The following is a 13857-nucleotide window of genomic DNA, read 5'->3' as shown; positions in this document are numbered from 1 at the left end:
TCTTCAAAGCTTTTATGGAGGGACTTAAAAGGGCTATCCCACCAAGTGTTACACCTGGCCCTGTGTGAAACCTCCGTATCATTCTAACAAGACTTATGGGCTCTTCTTTCCAGCTTTCTTGGTAGCCATCACTTCCCTCAGGTGTGTCCGTAAGTTTCAGGGACAGTCTCTGGAAGAACCCTTTTTTCAAATGTAGCACAATATAGTAGTCAAAGGACAAATCCCCAAATCCTCCTTAAGGTGGTTTCTAGTTTCAACCTTAATTAAAATATAGAACTCCCAGTGTTCTTCCCACATCCAGAGTCAGTAGCAGAACCAGCTCTTCACACATTAGATGTAAAAAAAGAGCACTTCTTGTGTATTACATTGACAGGACTAAGCCCGTTCGTAAGACACAACAGCTCTTTCTCCTTCTCCAAACCATACAAACGCTGTGCTCTCTCTAAAGCAGGTATAGCTTGCTGTTTGGTCAAATGCCTACATACCTGTCATGCCAAAGCCAAAAGACCTTTGCCTGCCCCTCCCAGACACCACTCAACCTGTAAAAAAAGGAGCTTATATGGCTTTCTTGGGTAATATTCCTATAGCTGACATCTGCAAAACAATTACTTGGTCTACTCCCCACACTTTTACTGAGCATTACTGTGTGGATGTTTTAGCTCACCAACAAGCTAGAGTAGGCCGGGCTGTCTTAGAGCAGACTTTTTCAATCTTCTGCAGCATCGTCAGGCTTTTCACTGCATTAAAGGGTGGACTGCTTTCCAGTTAATGCACAGCATTTGTAGCTACAGCTACCCATGCCACAAATGGAAAATGCTACTTGGCCAGTAAGAATCTGTTCATGGCATGTAGTGCTGTAGATTCACATGCGCCAGCCCTGCTCAACGGAAGCCTTTCGATGTTTTTTATTTCATCATTAACGTTCCTCTGTGTGGTCATCTTTCTGTATCTAAATGCTACATCTACCTCCTCGCCCTTCATGCTGAAAACATCCACAATTGGAGCCAATGTCCATGCACATCACCAGCAATAGGTGGAGTCAGTATGCCTCCTGACTTGAGAAGACGTCTTCGAAGAAAAACAACTTGCACGTCTGAGACCAACACTAGATGGTAGTAGTATGCACAACATGCGACTCTACAGCACTACATGCCATGAACAGATGCTTGCAAGGTAAGTACAATTTTCCTTACCACATATAATCCCCATGTAAAAACAAGCTATTCCTAATTAGCTAACAGAAAACATTAAAATACAATGCCGAATGTATTCATCAGCCCCTAATGTACAAAATCCCAAATGTGTAAAATAGCTAATACCATTCCGTGACAGAAATCATGAAAATTCAGCAGCATGTATAGAAAACCTCACACCAATCATTCCCCATGTAGAAAACAGCTATGCCCGTTTCCCTAACAGAAACAAATAAAGTAGATACCTGGTACATTGAACATTTTAAAACCGTAGTACCCCCATGTTACAGATAGCCTAGGTGCTCTGTGGAAACATACACCCTACATATGATGGAGCTAATTAGAACTCATATTCCCATTTTCTTAACAAAAACATATCTCCTACTTCTGCTTTGGCACATCTGTATTACAGACAATTAACATTCATACCTGCCCGTTACAGAAGTCTGTTTGAGTTGTCTTTCATGTAAATTGTAACATTATGTAAATGTAACTGTTGCTAATACCACATATTTAATAGGACTGTATTTTTCTATCCGAAGTATCATTCACTGCTAATTGCATCTTGATGGCATACTTCAACCTATAATTTCTCTTACATAATATACATTATGGTGTCCACCACGACTAAAAACAGTTTCATTGCAGCTGTTTGGATCCAGCCATATAGTAGTTAAACCACATAACTGTTAGGAATGTACAATGAAATAAAGTATCATTTAAAACAAGGAAACAATTCACATTTCTTATATAGATGAAAATACCCCCAAAGGCACGCTGTGACTGTCTACCAAAAAAGTAATGGTTAATGAAAGTGTGTTTGTGAGAGATGGACCATTGGGATATGTTATGTAAGCTTACAAATGACAATTTTTCTAAGTGCTGTCTTTGACATATTGGTAAAACAGCACTACTACTTCTTGTGTGACTTTGCAGCCAGCAATTCAATTGTTAAAAAAGTGTGTGCTTGTCAGACATTTGTAATAAAAGCCATAAAAAAAATACTGTTAGGTAAACCAAGACAAATGCTGAAAAACGATTAACTTTCCACTGTATACATGTAACTGCGCTGTCACCAGTAGACACTAACCGCCTGATTCATCAAGCTAAATTGCACTCGCAAAGGGCAAGATTCTCAGAATCTTGCCTTTTGCGAGTGCAATTTTTGCATTTGAGATTCATCATCCCAAATGCAAAATTCGCTATTTAAGAATTGGCACATTTGCGAAGAATTGAATTTAAGGAATCTCTATTTGAGATTCCTTAAATGCAATTCATGAAGCATTTTAAAATTGCGAAATTGCAATTTTGGGCCGCTATTTACCGAGAGGTCAGACCTCTCGGTAAATAGCAAAAACTTAGAAAAATGCATTTAAATGCATTTTTCTAAGTTGCATGTTACACACACACATGTCCTTTGGACATGTGTGTGCGCAACACCAATGTAGATTACATTTCAGGGGTGCTACAGGGTGTCCTTTGGACACCCCTGCACCCTTGAAATCGCATCCTTATTTGCGATTAGCTAATTGCTATTCGCAAATAAGGAATAACTCCCCATGCATTCCTATGGGCCTGTAGGCCCATAGGAATGCATGGGGAGTTATTCCTTATTAGCGATTAGCAATTAGCTAATCGCAAATAAGGAACATGTCGGAATCGCAATATTTATTGCAATTCCTACATGAATCCCGTTTTACAAGTCCTTAGTAGCGATTCGTTATGAATCGCTATTAGGGGCTCGCAAAACGGGAGAATGATGAATCAGGCTGTTGGAGAATTAATCCCATCATCCCCAATGCTCGTTTCAGTGCGTCTCAACGAATAATAATGCTTAACGTGCACATGAGAACCTGGTTAATTCAAGTCCCTCAAGTCTATTGCAGTACTTGTGCTTAAAAAGGTACACTCTCCTCTACTACAATTAAGGGAATTCTTAGGCAACATGGAGGGTGTAAAATGTGTTAAATCCGCAAATCCCACTGATGTTGGTGTTGGCAGTAACTTGTACATAGTCTGCTGTCCATCAATAGCGAAAACAAAATTTAAGAGGTTCAAACCTGCATTTCATTTTTAACACAGAACCTCAAAGTCCTCAATAAAAAAATAAAAATACCTCTTTCTTAACATAATTATTTCACATCCCCTGAAGTTGCGAGGCAGGGAGTGGCATGAAATGGGAGGAAGGGGGACGCAAGTTTAAGTTTTTCAGTGACCCCGCTAGTTAGAGATCCCAACGTTTGGCAACCAAGGGGCAATTAAGTTCCTGCCAAATCAAATGTCTTGGTGTCCCTGCCGGATATGATCTAATCTTAACACAACATGTAATGAATCTAGCTTTAAAAATACATTTGGGATTAACTAGCCGAATGCTAGGCACAGTTGCATCTGGACTGTCAGATTCGAAAAGTATGTCAATATTATGGAGGCTAGACATTATACTGTCTGTCAGGCCAATTCGCCAGCATGGCCAAAAAGACAGGCAACCCATAGTTTAAAGTTGGCAGCAGATTTGCTAGTAGACTGCGCAACATAGATCCAAGTGATAAACCAGACGGGATTTTAATCAGTTTCATAAATGAAAATGAACACCCTAGACTTTTGATCTTAATAAGAGCCGATGGTAACTACCTCGTTCTTCCAGCCACAAATCGAGATCCTGAAAATCCGCATCTCGTTCTTACAACAGTTATTGAGGGCTCATTGACCTGTTATGTTCTTTTATGTATTTTTTACCTGTGATTGATAATTACAGTTTTAGTCGTATGAATGCTATTTGTCGAATGGTGGTTATGACTGTAATCCACATAGAGTCCCTGCCTCAGTAGGTTGGAAAGACGGCCCAGCATCAACTGGAGATGGAGTTTTCCTGAAAGTGGGGTCGATCCTCCCTTGACCAGCCTCTCCTCAGACCAGTCAACTCTATATTCCCTTCTGCCACATGACTCTGCATCTTTGAACTGTTCAACTTCTTCAGGCTGGAGCTCCAGCACTACATCAAGCATCTTCTTGTTTTCTCCAGTTCAACCTGACACGTGTTGAGCAACTGAGACGGCATGGGTGGACCAGATTAGCAATTTGAACTGCACCTTTGAACGGCACTCAAACTAAACTCAAACACATTGACCCTAATGTGATTTACTATGCTTTTGTCGAACTTTCATTACTTTATTTAACTTCGTAAGGGCATTTAAATTCTTGGTAATTTTTTATCTTCTTGTTTTGGACCAATTATTAAGGCTTTCTCTGAGGAAAGCCAATCTACACTGGGTGTGTCAAGCATTCCTTACAGAAACTGGATTAACTCTGTCACCCCATGTCACCATCTCTACACTATCATCTTATTCCAATCGTCTGGAATTGGAATATCTTGCAGAATTCAAATTACTGCGTGGAGGGGCTTATTAGACTTATTTATTTTGAGACTGATTCGATGAGGTGAACAGGAGCCAGGGGCATTGTTGTTATACTGATAACTAACACCGAACATGAGCATGGAGCACACTCTTCTTCCAAGCACAGAGATTTACATGGATTAGTTGAAATGGTGACCAAATTCAGCAAGAGTTGAACCCAAGCTCATCTGTCAAGTAGCTCTACAACTTTGAAGCAAGCCTCATAGTAAGACAAAGATGAATTTGAGTGTGTTTTAGTGATTTGTAAGGGTTCATACCACAATCTTCTGAGTTGTGGGTTGGGGTGCAATTTGACAAAGGGAAATAAAAAGAGCAACACATCTCTAATGATGATTTGCAAGAGACAGTGCGCCAAGTCAGTCCTGTAGTCTGTTAATGAATGGTCACTCTATTGTAAACAGTGCAAAATATATTAGCAAACACTGGTCACAAGAATACCAAACCGTAGTGTTATAGTATTAAAGCACAATAGGTGTTTGAGGCACATCATTTGTAACCAGAACCCCGCATTTTTTGTGTACAGGCAAATCGGAAGAAGTGAATCCGTGTGGATCAATAACAGAAAAGGCTGTGGATTAGTAGAAAGCAGTCCCACCTTCTTCATTAACTTTTCAAGGCAGAAATCACTGTGACTGAATGCGATGTCATGGCTCATGAGTTCCAAGAGAAAACTGAGAATAGTTCCCGCTAGCTCAAATAGAGGTTGATGCTGACAGTGCAACACCTGGAGTGGGGGCACACGGGATGTTTCCAAAATGTAGAACTGGGCTAAGGGAGCGGAATATGCGCCATAGGCTTATCTCTAGGGCTGGAGTTGTTGAAGGAAACCTCTTTGAAAAGGATCCCTGTCCGCCTCTGTTTTCGACAGCTCTTCTTTTCTGAAGTGGCAGCCTACTCAGCTGTGTCATACGCTGGCACCAGGTGCTTGACAGACTCGCTATCTGCATTTGACAGGTGTCCGGGCTCGTTGCAACGCAACATACTGCACTTGGGCATACAATATTAAGAGGCTCGTGATTCCCTTTACTCCCCTGACAGAGCGTATCTGGCACCTCTTTCCCATCTTCTTTCATATTATCACGTTCATAACTTACAAAAATGATTAGAATCTCTTTTCAGTAAAGAGGGGCCTCTTGTTGGATATAGTGTTTATAGGCATAAAAATATTTTTTGTGTAATACTTAATAACAAGATATGATTACATTGATATATATATATTTTTTACTTTTAGGCTTTCTCCTTTGTTTTTGTAGTTGTACAGCTTTCAAACAGTACTGCACAATTCACAGGTTTATGGCTCTTTTTTACTCTTTAGCACACATAACCGTAACAAAGAGCATACAATAACTTTGACAGCAATTGTGTAAATAATCAAGATAGTAACTAAATTATGATGACCTGTATTAGGTCTCAACTATGCCACAGTGCTTCATGTGTTATTTTTTTACAATACTAAGACGGACGTTCTCTACATCCATCCATGTTTTTGCTTTGAATGTCACAATTATTTTTAGAGCTGAAACGGGGAGGTTGGTGTTTCCCTTCCACCCTGAACCTTTTAATAGATTACCTGGTTTGACACTATGTGGCCATTCCTGTATGCTGTCATTTTTTGCTATTTGTATTTTTCTGTATTCCTCCCTGCCCCTTTCTCTTAAGTTGTAGTTCAACAGCAAAACGGTAATTCTTCAGGTGTTACTGCAGCGCCACAGCTGGTTCAGGGCCTAAATATATAGTTCAATCAGTTTTTTACATCATAATTATGTCTTAAACAATGAAGCAACACCTGTCATCTAACATCTTAGCCTGTCATATGGCCATGGAGGTTCTAGGAGAAATAATCTTTTTTTTTATGTAGCTTTTGTATTTTCCCAGTTTATGCCACTGAGGGCAGAAGTAATTCTTCTCATGTAACTTCTCATACTGTGCTTATAGTCTGTACCTATAGATTTTGTACTTTTAAAGTAAGCCCTGTTGTGCAAATCAGTACTCTCCTTGAACTCCCTTGATAATCCATTCTTTAATGTTGCTCATTCTGTTATTTTGCAATATTTATAGGTGCTGTATATTTGATATCTAGACTTAAAATAAAACTGTGTACAAAATATAGTGACACTTTTTATTTTATTTTATTTGGTGAGCATGCCTGGCGGAAGATTCTGGAATATGGTGAATCAAACTCGCTACGCATTTATTTTGTGCTATTTATATATAACCCTGACGTGTTGATCATAAAGTTGGAGGAGACAGCCATTTTGAATCATAGTGACTGCAGTAAAATGTGATCAGCTCTCATATGATGACTTGCCTCAGTCTGCAGAATATCACTTTCTTTATATTGGCCTAATGTTGAGCATTCCCCGTCCAGATTGTATCATATTGAATACAATTTTCTTCTTGCTTCCCAAATATTGCTGAGTTTATTTCAGTTGAGTTTATTTAATCTCCGTTCCCATTATTAGATGCATGTGAATAGTGTCCATCATACACAATGCTTCATTGAGAATTTATCTAAATGCTTCACAGAGAATTTTCTGTCGTTGGTCGTGGTGGAGGTGAGGCTTTCCCTTTCCTACCTCTACCTTCAGTAGGATAGATGCACCTTTTGGCTTTGAAACATAATTGATTCAAGCCCTGAAAGGATATGGCTTCAATCAATAGTAGATTGTATCCACCTGTATTTATTTGATTATTAGTTGTAATCTACATCCCTTATTGTTTTACAGACCTGTTTTGTCAGCATGAAAGTTTTTTGGGTGGTATGAGATTGGTTCAGTCTATCTGAGAAGGAGATTCATGATGCTTTCCACTCAGTTCCAACTGTGATTTGTCCATTCATATTTTTTAGCTTAGAACAAGTTGTTTAGGAATATGTTTAGTATGATTAAATGCTGCACATAAAATGTACTTGTCATATGCTGCAACTTGACATATATTAGAAATGTTCTGATCTACTTTCAGTTGAGTGACTAAGTCTCGTTCTTTAACATTTATTGCTGTGTATGTGAGTTATTTGAAATGTTATGAAATAGAGTAGTCGTCAATGTCCTACATTTATTATCTGTATTGTATTTCATCACAGTGCATGTTGAACCATAGTCATTTCGAGACACAAGCCTAGGATGTGTAGCTCAACTCATTGTGAGGATTATATTATTTTATTTCTGATTCATTATACAATACATAGAGCTATATTACAAAGCCATAGTTTGTAATGCTCAAGCACGGCAATGTTCAGTTATGACCAGAGATATTTATATAATGGATCAACTCGATCCATTACATGTAGACATATTTTACACAGAATAAGTTGTTACCCTCTTCTAATACATCAGTCATCCAGCACCCCCAATTGAAGTATTGTACTGATTTAAATGCACAATTATCAGTGTTTCTATGTAGTTGTCCGAAAACGTTTGGTCTAATCAATTTAATCATTGGTTATTTCTCATTGTAGTGTAGACTGCACAACAGAGGAAGCACAATTTTATCAAATGTTTATCCCTGCACCATTCGTTGTAATTTGCTAATGTATCAATAAATGTGTTCATTCCAAAGCGTTTCATGTGGGAATTGATTGGCCAGGAAAGCATAGGGGAAGTTCTCCCTTAAAGACACAATATAGTATATATGTCAGGAAGAAAATCACGGTGACAGGAGTATAATTAACATCACAGATGACTCATAATATGTACATGGGGACTAGATAGTGACCCCAGTTACTGTTCCCCAGTGCTGTATCACGAACGTCCCTGTTCCAATATCTGACTGGAATTGAGACCAAGTGTGACTTTACTCACGGATTAGCTCTTTTAAAGTTTACTCGTACCAAAAGTACAACACCCACTAGAGAATGGTGAAACTTAAACACATCGACCAAGCTCGAGATTCCATAAGACGAAGAAAGGCCTTAAGGTTCGACTGGTTGGTGGCGCCATATTACTGAAAATATGCTTGAAAACGACCTTCGTTTTGCTTGGAGCAATGAAAATCCTTGTTCTGGCTTACAAAACTTTAAATATACGAAAAACCATATGATCTGGAACTATGAATAATGGACCTAAAACGTTTTGGGTGTATTGTAAATCTTAAGACTTTTATGTGACTTTTATGTGCTGTTTTCATTCATATATCAATATATATGTGTGTGTGTGTGTGTGTGTATATGTATATCTTGAATAAACTATATTTACAAATTACATTTACTAAGATCCAACACTATGTTTTTAGGAGCTATTTGATATAAACCAGCATCACTTGAATGTGCTAGGCGTCGGGCACCCTTCCTTAGACCGACTGTGCGAAGTGACTGCTTCTCATGGGCTCCACAGTAAACTGACCGGTGCTGGAGGTGGTGGCTGCGGCATTACTTTACTCAGACCACGTAAGATGGTTTTCTTTTGATATTAAGCCTTATTAAGCAGCTAGGTCAAACAGTGTCTGTTTTCTTGACTAATACATTTATAAATATTAATTGAAATCTTTTTTCAGTCGATTTTAGCAATTTAACACAAAATGACTAGAAATGTATAGATACTACTGAATTTGCTTAATTTGCAGAGACATTGGGAAGTTTCATCTGCAATTTCTATTCGGAAAAGGCTAAGATGTAATCCTGTATTATGTGTTTTCCTAAAGTTATGTGTTATGGTGAAAATATGTAGTTGAACCATAATAAACTTGTATGTCATGGTTGTACATATTGATGGAAAATTAGTTCATTACTGAAGAAGATTTTAAATGAACAATATTTTGTACAATATTGAAAACGTGAGTCTGAGAAGCCTAGTATGCACCACACATGAAGTTGATACCACTAATTACATGCAGTGAACATACGGTTATGTTACTAATTCTTTTCTGGAGCACTTGCATCCCAAGAAGAGGGGTCTCTCTGTGTTGTGGAAGAGGGAGAGCAAAACAAATACTGGTAATTGACTAGATGCTCCCTAAGAAGAGGATTGCTGCTTCCTGTTATTGAATTTGGTATTTAATATCCAGGTCATAAGTTTTTAAGTACATTTCAATAAATCGTCATAGCTCAAATTGGGCGGGAGGGAGGTCCATAATATTGGACCTTTATACTATAAAACATCTTCAGCTGAAAGAAAGGAATTTTGAGCAAGATCTGTGGAGCAAAGTGAAGGGAACTCAAGTATCATAGAAAAGGGTGCAATCAGCCCTGGTGCTCTGCACAGAGGGGCTTCCATATAACCCGTTTGTGAATGGAAACCATTGGAACAGGCCACATTGATAGATTACAGATCAATTAAGTGTGACCGTTTCAAATTTGAGTTTTAAGTTCCCTTTCTTGACACAGAACTGTATGCAAGAGGATCAGGACAACTTAATGTACTGGAGTATTTTGACGGCATGATTCTCACCGAACATTAGTCAGAAATCTGCACTTAACAAATGTCTTCTCACGATTTGTGTAGGTTTCAGACCTTTTGGCGATTCCCAAAATACGCAGGACTGTTCATGGATTATGTGGTTACCTGCATATTTCTCCTTTATGTCACTTGCTAGAAATAATTTACTGCAACTGCTGAGGAAACATGCATTTTCACCTTGAAATGTGGTCTTTCTTTTTAATGGAATGCATATTTAAGGTGAAACTTGTAATAAACAGGCACTAAGACATAATTTTCAATTTAACTAATATTCTTCTTCCCAAAGCTATTTGCATTGAATTGTAAAATGCAAGTTAAAATAACAGAAAACATAATGAATTAGACGTTACGGAAGCGTATCAGAGGCCACCTGGAATATCCGTTCAAGAATATTGATCAGATGTAACATACTCCGACAACTAGTTTTACTTATTAACCTCATTGCTAATTTGAACTGCCCAACCTTCAGCAAATGGTGTATGCCAAACTGCTATTTCAAACAAATGATAATACTGAGCTACTGTCTGTAGCAAATACTATATAGAATATATGCTGAACTGCAGGCTTAAGGTCAGACTCTATCAGCATCTTTCTACAACTCAGTAAGAAATTGGGTTACTGGTTTGGAGGGTGTGGGGGTGAAACATTTTACAAGCAGCAACCACAATTAATTTCAGAGTGAAGTCACAAGCAAGCCCTACATTAATCTATGCTCAACCCTTGGATAGCTTGGCACAGAGCAGTCAGTCAACACTCCTAGGCAATGTGTAAAGTATTTCTGTGATACTTCAAACAGTAACACAGTAAAAACACTCGAAAATAAGAGCCTCACAACAGAGCTAGGAAAATAGAGTCGTTTTAATAACTATAAAACGACCAAAGCAACAAAAATCTGATCAGTAGAACCAAAGATATTCAATCTTAAAGAATTGAATAAAAATAGCACCAAAAGGGGAATGCTCCAACTGAAGATATCTGATCACGTGGACCTGGACAAAGTAACAAGTTCAGGCCGACTACAATGGAGCATGGGTTGGCTACAGGGACCAATACCTTTATTGCTGGTTTGTGAAGCATTGCGAGGATTTGCATAGAAGATGAGTGGCGCAGCCGAAGCGATTAGTTAGTACCAAGATGCAGTGAGGCTGTGCTGCGAAGTCCTGTTGCATCAACGTCGCGTATCCCGTCGACAAGGGCTTGCGATGCAAAGTTGGGAGTCAGGAGTGCATCGCACAGTCGTGGCGATGCATCTGTACTGAGGAACTGTGAAACAGCGTTACGGAGTCTGGCGTCATCACAAAGGCTACGATCGACGAGAGATGCGAGAGCCTGCATCGAGGCTGCAATTTGCAGCAACGGTTCAAAGGCAATGCGGGCTGCAGCAGCGATGAATCTTTGCGTAAGTCCAATTCACGCAGTAGCGTAGATGCATTGGTTCTGCCATGCAATATTGGATATGCATCGGTTACGCTGGAACCACAGTAGCTGGCAAAGCACCTTAAGCCCCCTTCCAAGGGTTCAGAAGTGGGGTGGTACTGCTTGGCAAGGTGGACTCACAGATGGCAGAGTCCAGATGCAAAATTGTTGGAAGCCTTTTATGCCCCCAAGGCCTCAGATTAGGAGGCCAACCAACCAGCCCTCTGAGTCACTCTGGGTTCCAGAGATGCATGTCTAGTCCTTCTCAATCATGTAAGAGGGCAGCAGGCAGTAGGTCAGCATAGCAAGGCAAGAGTCCAGCAGAGGGGCATTCATCAGCACAGCAGTCCTTCTTCCTGGCAGAGTAATCACAGGTCCAGGAGTGTACTCAAGAGTTGGTGTTTGAGGTCCTTCCTTTTCACCTATTTGTGCCTTTGAAGTGGGGAAGGAGCTTCTACAGGTTTTCCTTTGAAGTCTCTTGGCATTCTGTCTTACTGGCTCTAGCTCCAGACTAATTGCAGGGGATATGCAGCCCTTTGTGTGGAAGCAGGACTCATCCTATTCAGGTGTAAGTGGGGCTGTGCACAGCTCTCCACGCCCTCCCATCCTGCCAGTAATGACTCATTCAGGCACACCTAAGCTCCCAATTGTGTGTGGCTGTCTGGAAGGAATACACAAAGCAACTGTCGGCTACGCCCAGTCATGTGACCGGAGTCGGGCACTAAATGGCTACGTCAAGAAAATGCCAACCTTTCTAAAAGTGGCATTTTCAGCAGTGCAATCTAAAATCCAACTTCACCATGAGTTAGGATTTTAAATTGTGAACCCAGATTCTCCAAACATGGCCTGGTTATCTCTTTCCATTTGGAAATTACACTTATAAAATATAACAAGGCAACTCCAATGTTATCCTATGAGAATGATTAGCCATGCAGCAGTTAAAAAACAATTTAAAAGTTTTTCACTATCCGGTTGTGTGAAACATAAAAGTAGATATCCTACTTTTTAAATATATTGCACCCAGCCCTCTTGGCTGTCCAGGGCCTACCCTAAGGGTGACGTATGTATTGAGAAGGAAGGTTTGGGCCTGGCAAAAAGTTTATATTGCCAGATCGAAATGGCAGTTTAAACTGCACACACAGGCTGTGCAGTGGCAGGCCAGAGACCGGTTTAAAGGCGACTTAAGTGGGTAGCACAATCAGTAGTGCAGGCCCACTAGCAGCATTTAGTTTACAGGCCCTTCGTACATGTATTACAACTTTACTAGGGACTTATAAGTAAATTAAATATGCCAGTTGGGTGTAAGCCAATATTATCATGTTTACCAGGAGAGAGCACAAGCACTTTAGCTCTGGTTAGCATTGGTAAAGTGTGCAGAGTCCTAAGGCCAGCAAATCCGAGGTCAGAAACTATGTAGAAGGTAGGCAAAATGTTGGGGGGAAGACCACACTAAGGCTGACCGGTCTAACAACCTCTGAATTCCTTCACATTACAAAGAACTTGGCCTCATTCTTCTTTTTGGTTATGGAACTCCTCAGTGACTTGCAATATACTTATAATGCACGGTATGGTACTTTATTCATTATAATATATAATGCAAAACATCCGTTTGAGACTAGCTAAAAAAAATTATTCAGATACTCATTGGAATAGGATATCAAAATCCAACCTAACGGTCAAGTCACTTTTAGAAAGTTGTCATTTTCCAGCCTATGCCAAATGTGCCCTTCTGTCAGTGCAGGGTCACTGGACTGTTAATGGCAGTGGTATGATGTGCATTCCCCCAGACTGTAGACAAAGGGCCTGGATGTGGAGAGGTGAGGGTCTAACTGACAAGATGGCTGGGGAGGGCCTGTGCCCCTGACCTAAATTCACTTTATAGGGTAGCCAAGGGACTGCATTCAGCTCTTCCTGACTTCAGAAGAAGCCTAAAATGTCATTGGCAGATGCAACTCACTCCTAATCCTGCCTGCCCTTTGCTTCGCTAGACAGACAGACTGTAGCCAAACCCAAGGTAAAGAGATGAAGTGACTAGAACCATTTTGAAGGTTAGACAAAGGGAATGTCACCCACTCACAGGCACTGGGTAGAAAAGTGGCATAACGTGAGCCTGAAATCAGAACACTTCTGAACCTGGAAAAGATTCAGAAGGACTGACCTGCTGTCTAAAGAAAGAAGACTGGACCTGCTTGCAGTGAATCCAGCACCCCAGAAGTGACTCTGTGGTTCAGTTTTCTGGTCTCCTGTTTGAACTTCAGCGACACAGCAAGCTTCAAGAGGCCTTTCCTGCTTTCCAGCTGACCAGACCCAACTGGACCTGACCTGGTCTCCTTTACTGGCATCTTTAGGAGTGAGTCCTGACCCACAAGTGCTGTCCTCAAGGTCCTGGACCCTTGGCTGGACTGAAAGCTTCTCCAGACCCAACGCAGCACTACACGG

At 40.2% G+C, this 13857-nt stretch overlaps 1 protein-coding gene across 3 annotated transcripts in view; it reads left to right on the top strand.

Annotated features, from left to right (window-relative positions):
- Positions 1–13857, top strand: part of MVK (mevalonate kinase) — a 171635-nt gene that overhangs the window by 146207 nt on the left and 11571 nt on the right. For all 3 annotated transcript variants that reach the window (XM_078667359.1, XM_078667360.1, XM_078667361.1), the window contains one exon: positions 8840–8993. In XM_078667359.1, coding sequence (XP_078523485.1) covers positions 8840–8993 — 154 coding nt within the window. The remainder of the gene's footprint in view (positions 1–8839; positions 8994–13857) is intronic.

The sequence above is a fragment of the Lissotriton helveticus genome, chromosome 11 (genome assembly GCF_964261635.1).
Source record: "Lissotriton helveticus chromosome 11, aLisHel1.1, whole genome shotgun sequence".
NCBI lineage: Eukaryota > Metazoa > Chordata > Amphibia > Caudata > Salamandridae > Lissotriton > Lissotriton helveticus.
Note: the sequence above shows the minus strand (reverse complement) of the source record. Positions and strands in the feature narration are given on the sequence as shown.